Source organism: Anabrus simplex, chromosome 8 (assembly GCF_040414725.1).
Source record: "Anabrus simplex isolate iqAnaSimp1 chromosome 8, ASM4041472v1, whole genome shotgun sequence".
In the NCBI taxonomy this organism is placed as follows: Eukaryota; Metazoa; Arthropoda; class Insecta; order Orthoptera; family Tettigoniidae; genus Anabrus; species Anabrus simplex.
The window spans coordinates 70,158,124-70,173,208 of NC_090272.1; the positions used below are offsets into that span (position 1 = coordinate 70,158,124).

Genomic DNA, 15,085 nt, shown 5'->3' on the forward strand with positions numbered 1-15,085 from the left:
ATACAGTTTCTGAACACGTTTCGATCTGGGTGGTGTAAGCATTTCAGGGACAGCGAAGTGATACGGTTGCCGAAATGTTAGATATTACCCGTAATTTTTTACTATTATGAACGATAGTTAATTTTTTAAACTAAGAAAAGCAGAAAATCAACTTCCTATTTCTGCATGTTAGGACACGCAGAAAAAACATTCAAAGTCATTCTCTTTCATCAATTCATACAGGGAAACATCGGATAATCTTGCAATTAGCGAAAGTATAGTGACTTTATTTGTACATTCCGTATGAAAATGAAAATCCACAGCCTGTTTCGAGTCATTCGACCGGGTCAGGAATGGAATGAATGAAGCCCCCACCTAGCGGCGAGGATAGTAATTGTGCCGACTGCCAAAGCATGTCGCACTTCTCTGGGGCAATGATTAATAAACGGCAGCTGAAATGAAATGATATTGGAGTGTTGCTGGAATGAAATATGATAGGGAAAACCGGAGTACCCGGAGAAAAACCCGTCCCGCCACCGCTTTGTCCAACAAATCTCACATGGAGTGACCGGGATTTGAACCATGGAACCCGGCGGTGAGAGGCCGGCGCGCTGCCGCCTGAGCCACGGAGACTCTTGTACATTCCGTGCATTCTTTTAAATGAAGAATAAACCTTAGATGTTCTTTAAAGCTGTATGATGAGAGACAAACAATGAGAGAAATCGTAAGAGGAGCATAGGGGTAGATTTGAACAGTTTCTTTAGGATCAGCTCCAATACTGAGCAGAGTAGCCTATATACTAAGTTCTTCACATTAACATAGGTTATTTCATAAAAAATGACCCACCTCAACCAAAATATAAAAATTACTATCGTAGGCCTACACAATACAAATTACCGTAAAATTTAAAACAGAAAGTAAGAAATGTTCCTATAGTTAATGACCAGCCTGTAGATCAAATGCCTGGTGAGAAAATGAGAAACAATTGCTAGTTGTTTTACGTCGCACCGACACAGGTCTTACGGCGACGATGGGACAGGAAAGGGCTAAGAGTGGGAAGGAAGCGGCCGTGGCCTTAATTAAGGTACAGCCCCAGCATTTGCCTGGTGTGAAAATGGGAAACCACGGAAAACCATTTTCAGGGCTGCCGACAGTGGGGTTCGAACCTACTATCTCCCGAATACTGGATGCACTTAAGCGACTGCAGCTATCGAGCTTGGTAGAAACAATTGAAAAGGGGTGATAATTAGTACAGTACTATTTAATGTAAATTATGATACATGATGTAGGACTACCTGGCCATATTTCTTGTTACGACCGAAAAAGAAGAGAGAATGTACTAACTTCAGTTACCTGGCATGTCTTAAGAACTAGACTGGCATGTTCCCTAAAAAAATTCCAATAACAGTTCAATAATTTTTCAAAATGCCTCAAAAAGTGTTCTGCATGCGACATGACAATGTACGGACATCAATATCAATGCTGTAACCTCAAGGAGAGATTCCTTCAGGTCTATTCTGCACCATAAGGAAGAGGGAATAGTACCTGTAAATTGTCAACAGCACTCTGGTCACAATACTTCAGGGACATCAGCTGGTAAAGCTGCAATTCTTGTGTTGGCATCCTTCTGTGGTCCTTGATACAGATCTTGAAAATGACAGATTGAATTTCATTCAACCAAGAATTGTACAAGCTTAAATTTCTGTGTAAGTTTAGAAAAGAATGACTCTGTAAATGGGTAGGTCTTTTTTTGTCACAATGAGCAATGTTTTAAACTTACATTTGACAATCACACCGATCTTTGGGCTCACTACTCAGTTCAATTCAGCATTCAGCATTTGTCAAACTATACCTTAAAATAAAACACTTAAAAAATAAGATATTTTACCTCAAAGAAGAAATGTAGCTAACAAAATGATCAACCATGTCACACTCAGAATACATAGCTTAATCTTTAATAATATGCCTTAGTCATTGGAGCTAACATTTTCTTGTGTTGACTACTGAAATTAGTTTAAAGTTTCCAATTGTAGGGATAATGCCAATGGTAAAGAAGGTCTTATGGTGACGATGGGTCCGAGAAGGGCTAGGAGTGGGAAGGAAGCGGCCGTGGCCTTAAGGTACAGCCCCAGCATTTGCCTGGTGTGAAAATGGGAAACCACGGAAAACCACTTTCAGGGCTGCCGACAGTGGGGTTCGAACCTACTATCTCCCGAATACTGGCCGCACTTAAGCGACTGCAGCTATCGAGCTCGGTCAATTAATATTGAACTACACACAGGCCTCCATAGGATGGTATGAGAAAACAGCTGGTATTCAAACCACAGAAGACAATGACATTTCTCAAGCAAAAGTGTGATTCTTCACAAACTTCAAAACTGTACCAATTACTTTCCCCCATCACTCAAAATTCTTAAAGCATAAAATAATGTGAAATGACATGGAGAAAACACAAATTGAATATTTAACATTGCAGAGGAACTTCAGCAGTAAAAAAAATTCATTATCTATTTTTATGAAATTCCATGAAATGACCACGTGATTTCATTCACAATTTGTTCTTCTCAGGGCCTAATAGTAGTCTCAGATATATGCAAAACTAAGTTACCACTTGTAAACAATGTAGGTATGATAATGTAAATGTTTCTAAGAGAACAGGCATATTTCTCATATCTGCTTCATAACCATTATTCACACTACCAATTAACTAGGCCCTACCCCAAAAACCACTTTGTATAAAACTGAAGTATGAACGTCGAGAAGTGGAAATAATATAATACAACTGAGACTGTAGGTACCTAAGCGATTTTCAAATTTTCAGAGCCAACTGTATACCGAAATGAAATTAGGTTACATTTACACATTTATATCATAAGGAAAACCCCCACATGCTCTAAGATGAAAGAGAATGGAATATTAATGAAGTAAAAAGCCTATTGGAACATAACTTCAAGATGAACAATGCACTGAACAAGAAAGAGAATCAACAAGTGAGAGACAAAGGGTGATGAGCTGCTTGTCAAGCTCTAGCCTTTTGTGCCCTAGGATGTAGGACTGAATCCTGCTTCTTCAGTAGGTCATCATGCATAGGTGCTTGAACATTGGCACATTACAGAACTGACAATTTACCTCAGATATGCTATACACATGTACATTATCACTGCAAAACTTCCAGCAGTAGTGAATAGAGATTGAGATTTATAAGATAAAGATGTGAAGGTGTTCACCTCCATTCCAATAAATATAGGCAAATCTGCAGCCACTGAATTAACTGGCTGCAACACTAATTTTAAAACACAAATAAAATCCACTAACCTAGGATTATTTATCATCCCACAATAATTTATTATCAAAAGGAAAAGGACGAAGCACAAGACTGAACTTCAAGAAATGAAGAACACTAGGTATTTTTTTGTATAAACCATGTATTAAAACATATTTTGTCCTTTGTTACACATTTAAAAATCTATGCATTTTTTAAAGTAACACACATATTTATGAGTCCACATTTATTAGGATGATATACAACATACTTCAATATTTACAGTTATTAAGTCTTACTCTATGGTAGGGTGATTTCTTATATAGAAGGTAGTACTGGTAACACCATAGCCAATCCATGACAATACTCAAAATCTCTTAATGGAGTCTATGATGTAGGCCTAACATAACTTTACTCAAAAGTAAAAGAATGTAGGCTATCATATAAATAAACCCATTTTGACAGATAGGGAAATACTGTTAGTGACTTATTCAGTTTGATTTCCTGTATGGTACCAATAGATTGGAATAGAGAAAAATTAATGTACAGTCAGGATAATAGAAAAAGTCACATTTTGGAGCAATCAAAAGGATGAAGGTCTTTATATCATACTGAATTTTGGCCAGCTAATTTTTAATAATAAAATACAATTATTTTAAGTTTCATTAAAACATACAGCAACTATAAATGAAATAACTATTGCACAAACATATCCCTGCCTACAATTGCTGCTAACCAGGAAAGCAAGTTAAAATTCACTCAACTCTGTGTCCAATGAAAAATGAAATGGCAATGACTAATTTATTCAACACACTAGTGTTTATTTATTCTCTAAATGCTTATTTTCATCTTGTTATATCCCAAATTGCTTGTAGCACAGAAATAAAAAATGAACCAACAAACAATATATCACAGACAAGTTAATTGTGGAAACTAAAAATCTGAAATGGCACATCTGCCCTCTTTGCAGAATAAAAACACTAGGCCTAACCTATTATAATTATAATCATATTTTCTGGTATGATGGACAATTAAGTATTTTAGCCCCCCAAGGTCTTCCAGTATTACAACCTAAGTGAAACAGCTTTAACACTAGCTACAATCAGATACTGAAGTAAGAGCTATCTAATAAATTTTTAATACATGATGTTTATGACCTTGAACTCTAAAGAAATTAACCAAATAAATCATTCTGGCTTCAATCTGAAACATATGACCTTCAGCAATGAAGCCTAAGAGCAGACAGGGTAAGCAGAGCTTTCCCAAAACAGTTTTGATGAAATAAAAGCAAATATCTTATGTGAACTTTATGTACTGGTACTACTGTTGAAATGCATGATAAATCTGTGTATCAAAGCTCTACCTAGCAGCAAATGGTGTTCTGCTCATGCCAAACTAAGTGGACAGAATTCAGCCTTCACCAGTCTACCAACTGAGGTGAAGTACCTTTACATTCTCCCTGAACACCTAGCTACAGCAATTTTAGACTACCTCTGCCTAGTAGGTTATGTTATTGCTCTCTAGAGTGAAGAATAGTGTGTTTTATGGCAATTTCACAAAAGATGAGTCAACTGGATGTTACATAAAGCTTCAAATAGCTGTCTTTCTGTAGGCCTACACCTCAATATAAGTTACGATAGTTTAAATTTAACTAATTCGTGCAGCTAAGGTGATATGATAAACACAGCAGAGCAAATAAAATTACATTTTTTGAGAACATTGAAGAGTGTCGAGGTGCACTGTGTGGAAATTGGAAAATGAAAAAAACTAGCAGATTTCGAACAGATGGAGTCAGGCAGGGAGGAGTAATATGGACGAACTAGCAGATTCTGAACAGTGAAACAGTTAGGCCAGGGCCAAGTTATGCTGTTATAGCCGCAGGGGCAGCATCGCCACAAAATAAAGTGCAATTTGTTAAAAAACTAAAAGTGATGTTAAGTCCACCGTCAGTCAAGTGACTGGTTGGAGGTACAGAAATGAATGAGCATGATACCATAAGACATGGTATGCTAGATTATTAAAACAGCTTTATCTCATGATCAGGCGCTATGCAAATTGCCATCATTTTCAGTTAGCAAAAGTGATACTATATTTAAAAGGCTGTTTTAATGTGTGAAACAGCACTCAGCTTCAAGCTTGGATAGCACATGGAAAGATAGATACTAGAGTACACAATCATCTGAAGCAACATGATGGTCTGCATTGGATTAATATGCTTGTACAAGTTGTGACTGAATCAGAAGGAGCAGCACTACTAATAGTCAAAGATGCCTTTAGGGCAATAGAAGAATATTCACGGTGTCAATCTGGAATTAAAAACAATTATGAGGCCGCTGAAACATGACAATGGATATTGTGACATAAATATACGTCAATGTGTGAAGCGTGGATTAATATTGTGAGGACGAAGTTCCTTTGAATTCATAAATAAGGGTTAAAATAGAGTTCATTGACTTGTCATGAGTCCAAGTTGAACTAGTCAAAGGCACATAACATTGAACTAACTAAATTTGACGTATAACTTGAAATCCAGCAGAAGCAAAATTCATCTTGCTTTCAGAAAAATACCAGTTAAGCTAGTCAATAAATACATGCTAGCAAATAAAACTTGAATTTTACTTTTAACTTGCATATATTGTTACAACCTCAAGTCTAATGTTTTTATTGTATTGATTGTTGCTTATCACTTTTTTTTACGACATGAATAATTTTTAATATGATAACATTCTGTATATTTTAAGCTCAGGGCCCTGACCTAGTTTTTGTTACATTAATGGCTGATGTTTGCTATGTCAAACGAAACATGTCCCAATATTAGACACTTCATGATAATATTATAATTCAATGAGTGTACTGTAATGTATTGAATGGGTGGTTATAAATAAGAGAATTTTATAATTTTAATAATAGAAGATGTCAAATTAGTAGCTCTTGGCATGAAAACTGACCAGTCCGTGGAGTCCAAACGAGACGAAGAAGAGGGACATAATATAGCCCTGTAGTAAACACCCATTGAGTAATAACTCAGACGAGAGTGACCATAGCATATTTTATGACGGAGACTCAGCATGCGGATCAGCGTGTAAGTGACAACCGCGATGATAAGCATAACACTGGTAATTTGTGTGGGGCAAGATCACCTAGCGCAGATAATGAAAATGAGCCAATTCAGCCTAAAAGATGGAAATGTGATTTAAGTAATCTTTAATGTTTGATTGATGTCTGTTGTTTAAAGGGGCCTAACAGGGTAATCTTTCCAATGTCATTAAAACTTGGAAAGATAGAAGTGCAGTGATGCATTTTGTGGACATCGCCAGACTGAGTTACTGGGAGTTAAAAAGTAATGAGTGATGACGAAATAAAGTTTGTTGTTGATGTTTGGAAGGTTATATTACGTGAAGTGTTCACGTTAGTCGCTATACATCATGCATGTACTCTATCTGACAGTGAGTGTGAAACTGCCAATCACACCAGTCAGCTTGGCCGCCCAGGTGATAATCGCACTGCTGATACGGTTCAGCGCATAGAGGCAGGTGATAAACGGAAACGCATGCGAGTAGCCAATGAAAGCGTCCAAATTGTTAGCGGATATTTTCAGCGCGGGCTATAAAGTAGCTAAATGCAATGTTCCATGATGGGGCAATTTATGTGCCACTAAATAATTAAATAATTTTGTTTGGCTATTTCTAGCCGGGTGCAGCCCTTGTAAGGCAGACCCTCCGATGAGGGTGGGCGGCATCTACCATGTGTAGGTAACTGTACTATTGTGGTGGAGGATAGTGTTGTGTGTGGTGTGCGAGTTGCAGGGATGTTGGGGACAACACAAACACCCAGCCCCCGAGCCACTGGAATGAACCAATTAAGGTTATAATCCCCGACCCAGCTAGCGAGTCGGACTATGAGTCACTACCTCCTGGAAAAGTAAAATCAACAGATTCTAACGCTGCAGCTTCAATTATGGACGTAGCCAGGTCACTAAGTTATTGGGTAGACACGTGCAGAGAGGCTTCCATATGTTATGTGTAAGACAACAGCGATAGTAAGCTACTAAGAGAAGCAGATAATGATCAAAATAGTCAAATGCTAGTGACTTACATCAGAGATGAGAAGCCCAAGGCTACAGTAGTCATTCTGTCTAGATTAGCTGATTCACTTTTTAGATGCGTATCAGGGGAATCTAGAGATCATGTCGCTACGCGATAAATAATGAATGATAGTGATGGAGAATATGCTATAGAAGATACCTCAGTAAATCGATCAAAGATGATTCATTGGATTTTTACAAATAATGTGGTTAGCCAACAATGGGATTAACAAAGTGCAACTTATGGCACGTGCTGGAAAAGCGACGAATATGATACCTATGGCATACTTGCCACGCCTGACTTCACATAGGTTAATTGCCAATGGATCAATGCATTTTGCCATTAGTGAAAGTCAACTAGGTAAAATCGGTACATTTGTGCCAGGAGCTGAGGTGTTTATTGAAAGCGATGAAAATATCATTCATAATGATGTTGAAATCTCAAAGTTGCTTTGTAAGGTAATAAATGATGAGCTTGCACAATTGAAAATTGATGAATGTGAGATTGACCAAATCAGGTCTTTCATGAGTGTTGGAGACAAAATTCAACCACAGTAACCCGAGTAAGGAGAATATTGTGGCCTTAGAATCTGGTTTGTGTAGATTTTCCAAATGGATGACAGCAACTCTTTCCAGGACTGTTCAGCTAGAGAAATTGGACTGCATTTCGTAACTTCTAATCCGATGTGCACGTGTGACGCTGAAGTGACACTAATGTTAAAGTTTGCAAACACTTTATTATAAACCTATAAAAACGCGAATAGACGCTTCAAAAATAGAATAGTTAGTGGTAGCATGGCTGTGCAACCCGGGATTAGAGTCAAGATATCACAGGATAGTGCTGATAATGTTAATGACATACCATTACAGTTAGACTAAAGTAATGCTGAAAGTTGCCCAGATATGATATACCATTAAGAGAACGAGGAGTTCAGAACTTTGTAAAATTGGACGGCATTGCCCAAGTTCGGATGGCATAGGTATATTCTGCACTATAATAGACGTTCATGAATATCAAAGACAAGCACTATTGCGCATGACTTATTTGGCATAACTGCCAACAATTTATCTACCCATAGTAGTGATCCAATTTTCAAATAAAATTACCATAAACTGAATGAAAGAGAGAGAAAGGCAATAAAATAACTGTAAAAACTAATAAAAAAGTAGACTTCATATACTACTAAGAGAGATTTGAGAGCTGAATCAGCAATTTCCAAATCTAATATCTCCACTCCACACAAATTAATATATATGACAGACCTGCACTTGAAGATACCACTGATATGCATGGTATTTACATGATTTCCTTTAATTATGTCTCATTTAAGTTAACCCTAATGTATGAATAGGCCCACTTTTTAAAAATTATATATTAGGCCTTTACAGATGATATTACTTTATGCAAAGTTGCGTTCTGTTCAGCTTACTAAAAAAAAAAAAAGGTCACGCTTTGCCACTGATTATCTAAGATATTAATTCTCAGGATTACTAAATTATCTTTAGTACAAGATTAGCTGGACATGTCTGCTACAAGTAATTTATCCTCTTATACGTATAGGTCTGTAATAAATTTGTTGATACTAGCCCAATTCTTATTACAGAAATTAGGCTGAATAATATGAAACTCAAAAACTAATTCTCATTGAAGTGAGAAACTCTTAACTCTTACTTGAACAGATACCACAACCACAAGTTTTAACTTGCGTGCAATATTTCATACAACAGGAAAAATTGAACTAAAACTTACGATGTGATCTGTTGTTAAAGAAACACCATAATATGACATATTTTGCTTAGCCGAACGTATTTTGTGTTTAAAGAATTCTGCAATACCAAGCGTCAGGATGTACAATAGTGCAGATTGTTTGCCCAGAGAGGTGCTAGTGGAGATATTCTCATATCTCTCACATGAGGACTTAATGAAGTAGGTTCAGTTTGTGTGCACTTGGTGGCAGGTGTGGAGAAAGGTCTATGGAAGAACGTTATCTACGAGCCGTCTAGCAGCAGCACCAAGCACGTTATAAAAATGCTGAAAATTTCATCCCATTTGCAAGCTCTCAATCTAATACATATCACTGGACAGTAATCTCATTCAACTAATTAGCGATTCATGTCCTAACCTTGAAGACCTTTATATATATTGGGACTCAATCTGTAATAATGCTTCAGTTCTTTTACAATGTGGTCTACTGTTAAACACCATAATATGTTATATTTTGCTTAGCCAAGCATATCTTGTGTTTAAAAATTCTGCAATACCAAGGGTCAGGATGAACACTGGTGCAGACAGTTTGACTGGAGAGGTGCTAGTGGAGATATTCTCATCTCTCTCGTATGAGGACTTGGTGAAGCCAGTTCAGTTTGTGTGCACTTGGTAGTAGGTGGTGTCATTGGAGAAAGGTCTATGGAAGAATGTTATCTACGAGCTGTCTAGTAGCAGCACCAAGCATGTTACAAAAATGTTGAAAATCTCACCCCATTTGCGAGCTCTCAATCTAATACATGTCATTGTGGACAGTAATCTCATTCAACTAATTAGCAATTCATGTCCTAACCTTGAAGACCTTTACATATAGGCTATTGGGACTCAATCTGTCATAACGCTGAAGTTCTAATGGGTCGTCCTATCAGTCAGATCAAGATATTGAGACTCACCTGGGCAAAAAGGTTACTTGTGGATTTTGAATTCCTTGACAGTATGTTCCCAAATTTAGAAGGTCTAGATATATACGATCTGAATTTTAAAAGGGAAGAACTTATGGCTTATTTAAAGAAGAAGCAGGATTCTTTGTACACACTGAGTCTTCGTTGTTATGATAACTTGTGCGTATTGTCCTGTTTAACTGTGTGTACAAACTCGAGAAAAGTGCGTTTGCGGAGGGAGTGTAAGGAAACAGCTGGTTCATGTGGTAAAGATCTGGAAAAATTTCAAAATATTTCACAGCTCGTACTTCGCTTTGCTGATATGAAACATGGTTCCTTTATACCGTGTTGTTTCCCTCATAATGTGTTGAATTGAAAATTACAATGTAAGGTATAGTCTTCAGGCACAGCAATGTCAATACTCCGTTTTAACCACTTAGCCTCCGAGAGCGAGAAGCTATGCAACACTGGAGACCGGACAAGCAAGCTGGCTTTATGACAGGCACGCTTTTAAAGTAGGCCTACTCCACATGGACTGTCACTGACAATGCAAGCACGATATTGGTCTCAACAGAGACGAGGGTAGGCAGTCATAAATCTGGATACTGTGAGGGTGGGGGTTACTGCTTAATGTTCGAGTCACCGGTCGTTAACACGGAAATTCTAACCCTTAGCGGAGTACTTCCCGAATAATGGATAAACCAGGAATGCACAAGTAGAATGAAGTGGTATCTACAAACTAATTTCGTAATGGGGTTCAGAAGAACGCTGTCTGGAGGTTAAGACTTAATTGTAAAGGGAATCAAAAGCTGATGGTCAGGTGAAGGTAAGAGGCACAGAGTCAACTAACTGAAGGCTGAAAGGCTTACCAGTCCAAACTGAAAACCTATATGTAACAATACATGTTAATTCACAATAATGACAAAATACAATGTAAAAATTAGGCAAGATATTTACAGCCCACAGCTTTTAAACTATAGGCCTATGCTTTTGTTCATTCCTAAAGCAGTCGCCTACAATGACTGAAAGAGGTCAGATTTTTGGGCCGCCTCATATGAAAAATTGCAAGGATAAATTTCTTTGGAAAGCTCCAACAGAGTTAAAAATTAAAAAATAGAACAAATGGCATCCTGAAAACCAGCTGCACTCAATAGGTAAAATGCAAATTATTGAACAAAGTACGAAAGGGCCTAACAACCCAGAAAATTAGGTACCCAAGAAGTTAGTAAATGACTTCCAAGATCTAAAAACTTTCTTTTTCAAAATCTCAAATAGACCTCCTAAAAAATTACCTTAAAGTCAAAAGAGATGGTCATGGATTAACTTGCTCAGTGCTTGACAATTTCTGTGCACTGCCATCTCACACTGACGGTATGGTACTTTAACATGATATGGATGGCACATAATTATGATATAAATTTATGTACTTCATAAAAATGCTGTCTTTAAATTTCCTTTTAATATCTCCACAAATATTCTAAAACTTCAGTTCTTTCTACAAGATTATAATTAATCCACTATTATGCTAAAAAAAGAAACTGCAATGGAATTCAGTCACAATAAGCTTATTTTTGAACATTGCATACTCTACCACTCACAGTATAATGGATGGGTCTGATTTTGTATTTATTCTACTTCCTAAATGCTACACAAGATTACTTCCTCTGAACTTTTCTATTGGACAGATTTAAAAAATTGGCAAATATCAGAAATGGTCAAGCATTGTTTTAAAAAGCCAACATCCAAGCTTTTCACAGATTTTTCAAAAATATCACAAAACAGGCCAACATGTAAACTGGCAAAATCTTATGTACTCCATAAGCCAAACACTTACTTATACCTTGAAGTCTGTATTCTAGTCACGTTATGGAACTTTCATAGAAATGAGAGGCAACTCAAGAGTTGGAGATCAGTAAGTGCATAGGTGGAAGTCTTGTTATGTATGAGCTATTGTATGGTGGCCTTAAGTTACTCATACAGTACTGTACTTTCTCAAGCATACTGAACTAAACGCAAAAGTCCAACTTTAAAAAGTTTTTAATCAGAGCATAGAATAATATATCATATATCCCTATTTTTTAAATACTGAAATTACAAATGACCAATGCTGAATTCTAAGATGCAGTTAAGAATACTGTCATAGCATTCAAAAGCCATTCAAGAAATATTTTGAAATAAGAGGGCTTCCTTAGTTTTACAATTTGACATCTAAGCGAGTTTCTGCTATTCACTAATGTAAAACAGAGTAATTACAGATATAACTTCAAGTTAGCAAGGCTACTGTATTGCGTTTTAAACATCAACTTTTAAATGCAGCAAATGTCTACTGAATGGTATATGGAAACTAAAACTTCGTAGTATTTTGCCAAGGAGTATGTTGAAAAACATGGATCTGGCAACCTCATCTGTTTGTGGTACCAATACTAAGACAAATTTCATATTTTGATGCACTGCATAATATTACAGATCTGTACTTGGCCTCTAATCAAAATTGCACCTTCCCAGAACCATCCAATATTAACTTTCCAAAAAGCCAATCTTAAAAGATATATGTATTTACACTGAAATTTCTAATTGATATGATTCTGTTTATAAATATGTTACCAAAAAACTGAGACGGATTGATTATGTTTCAATATATATAAAAAAAACTTTAGAAGTAAAAATATGTTTTAAGTTTCTTTTAGAAATTAAGGAAAAGATACAAATTTTTGTTCTTTGATATAAACATTACTGGGAATATATAAACATGACTCAAGCATATGGTTCAGACCAGTACAATATATACAAACAGTGCAGTAATATTTAGAGGAATATTCTACATGCACAGAAGAAAATAATATTAACAAAGCACTTTCAAGAGTGGACCCAATTCAATGAATATTTAATAGAGATTTTTTGCATATGCCAAAGATTGAGTTATATGAATGGTAGTTTACAGTACCTGGCATGAATGATAATCCATTGTATCCTTCTGTTTTTAATCCAGCATGTATATATATATTTATATATAGATATATCACAAGTCTTATTAGACTTCTGGGCACTCACTCGCATCCACACACAAAAACAACACAGCTTGATTCACTAAGTACATATGATAGCTATTTTTACCGATTATGACATTCTGGAATATGAAATCTTTCCACACAACGCTGATCAACTGAGACCGTCTAACTTGTCAGCCACTTCAGTTTATGCCTTCAAGGAACATAACACACACACGTCCAATCAAGACAGTACCAACTATTTCACGATATATCCACATATATGTAATTATTATGTAGAAAGATATTAGACATCGCATTTTAATTATATTCCACATTGTATAAAAAGTTCCACTGAGTAGCTATAAATATGTAGGTTTTTGCATCCAAGACAAATCTGTGTTAAATAGCTGTATGTACAGAAAGCCAGTCAATTAATATTACATATGGCAAAATAATTATCTTAAAAAGGACACAGCACCAACTATAAAACAATTTAGGACGTTAAATACAATAATGTGCGCAATATTTCTATTTGGTCTCCACATAAACAGCTTAAAAAGTATTCATTCTCCTTAATTCTTATGGAACAAATTTAGGCCAAGCTAAATCGATGTAATACTCGCAACTATGATCCAATGAAGGTACGTTTTCAGAAAACAATTCTCTGAATTACCCTTTCATTTAACAAGACCATGGGAGGCCTCTATTGATATGGACTACTACTTAAAATACAGAATATAAACAAGACAACATAAATTAACTTTCTGAAGATGCACCTGATATGCTAAAAACAAAACATTGACTAGGTTATGAATGAACTATAACAATAGCAGAGTGAGGAGAGGATCTTTTAATACTGGTATGTCCACAAATCCAGTTCTCAAAAGAGGGCAAAAAAGAAAAGTCAAAGTTATTTTCAACAAATTTTGAGAGGCCTCACCTTAACAGACCATGTGGATATGAAAAATGTCAATTTAAACCTGGAGTACTTTTCTGATATAAAAAACTGAAGTACAAAAATAATACACAAAGCCTGTTGTTCATAGTAGGCCCTACATGTTACTTGAAGCAAACGTACGTAATTATAGATCAAAAAAATAACATGTAAATATACATACAAAACACTGGCTAATAATTCAAAGCTGGTGAAATTAAACATACATATATCCACAAGTCAAGCTAAAATAAGGAGGTTAAAACACCTAAAAGCTGGCCAGTTACTTTGAAAGGCAAGACCGAAAATGTTCACAGTATATACGTAGGCCCTAAAATGTACATTCAGGATATTTTTAATCTGTTCGAGCTAAAATGTTCAAAAATGTGTTCCCTGGTACTTCATTCACCTCTAATATTTGGCCAGTTCGTTACTTTACAGATTTTCATTATAGAACTGTGCAGCAACAGTAACTTTTCTTCTCTTTTTCAGGGCTGAAATTCATTTCCCTGACAATTTCAGCGAACATTTCATTTACATTTGTCCTGTTTTTGGCACTTGCTTCAACAAATGGGCAACCCCACAACTGTGCCAACCCACTCCCTTCAACAGTCTGCACTTCTCGTTGGTGCTCTAAATCCACCTTGTTGGCTACCAAAAGAATTGGCACTCTTTCTGTCCCTTTAACTCGAGTTATTAACTCTTTCATCGGTTTTATATCTTGAAATGTTTGATGATTGGTAAGACTATATACAACCACAAATCCCTGTCCGTTCTTTATATACAGATCGCGCATACTCGCGAACTGTTCAGTCCCAGCAGTATCGAGAATTTCTAATACACAGGGGGAATTGTCCACTTCAATCTCTTTCCTGTAGAAATCTTCAATTGTCGGATCATATTTCTCCATGAAACAACCCGACACGAACTGGACAGTAAGAGCACTTTTGCCTACTCCACCCGAACCGAGGACAACTACTTTAAACTCACGCATTTTGGCTTCTATAAAATAAGCACTTCCAGACTCTATGCAGCGAATTAAATGCACTGTATCGACGATGAAACTAATGCAACAACACAAACAAAGTCTGAAGGGAACTTTATCCAATATTTGCCCCGTCGAATGAAATTCGCTTGAGCCATCGCAAGATCACTTCTTCACTTCTGTCGCCATCTTACTAGACTGATTT

The 15,085-nt window shown here is 36.4% G+C and overlaps 1 protein-coding gene across 2 annotated transcripts; it reads right to left on the reverse strand.

Moving 5' to 3' along the window:
- Nucleotides 1-1,373: 1,373 nt before the first annotated feature.
- On the reverse strand, nt 1,374-15,078 carry Rap2l (Ras-associated protein 2-like). Of its 2 annotated transcripts, XR_010860841.2 has the most exons (2): nt 12,916-15,078; nt 1,374-1,626 (listed from the first exon to the last, which is right to left on the reverse strand). XR_010860841.2 is itself a non-coding variant. In XM_067152269.2 (1 exon), the coding sequence occupies exon 1, from the start codon at nt 14,887-14,889 to the stop codon at nt 14,344-14,346; it is 546 nt and encodes a 181-aa protein (XP_067008370.1). In that variant the 5' UTR covers nt 14,890-15,078; the 3' UTR covers nt 3,385-14,343. The 2 variants fall into 2 exon arrangements, 1 of the variants encoding a protein (XP_067008370.1); XM_067152269.2 differs by lacking the exon at nt 1,374-1,626 and having other exon boundaries at nt 3,385-15,078.
- Nucleotides 15,079-15,085: the final 7 nt, after the last annotated feature.

What these genes read in the sequence shown, in the direction of transcription:
- Rap2l (XM_067152269.2), bottom strand. Translation starts at nt 14,889, where the DNA reads ATGCGTGAGTTTAAAGTAGTTGTCCTCGGTTCGGGTGGAGTAGGCAAA.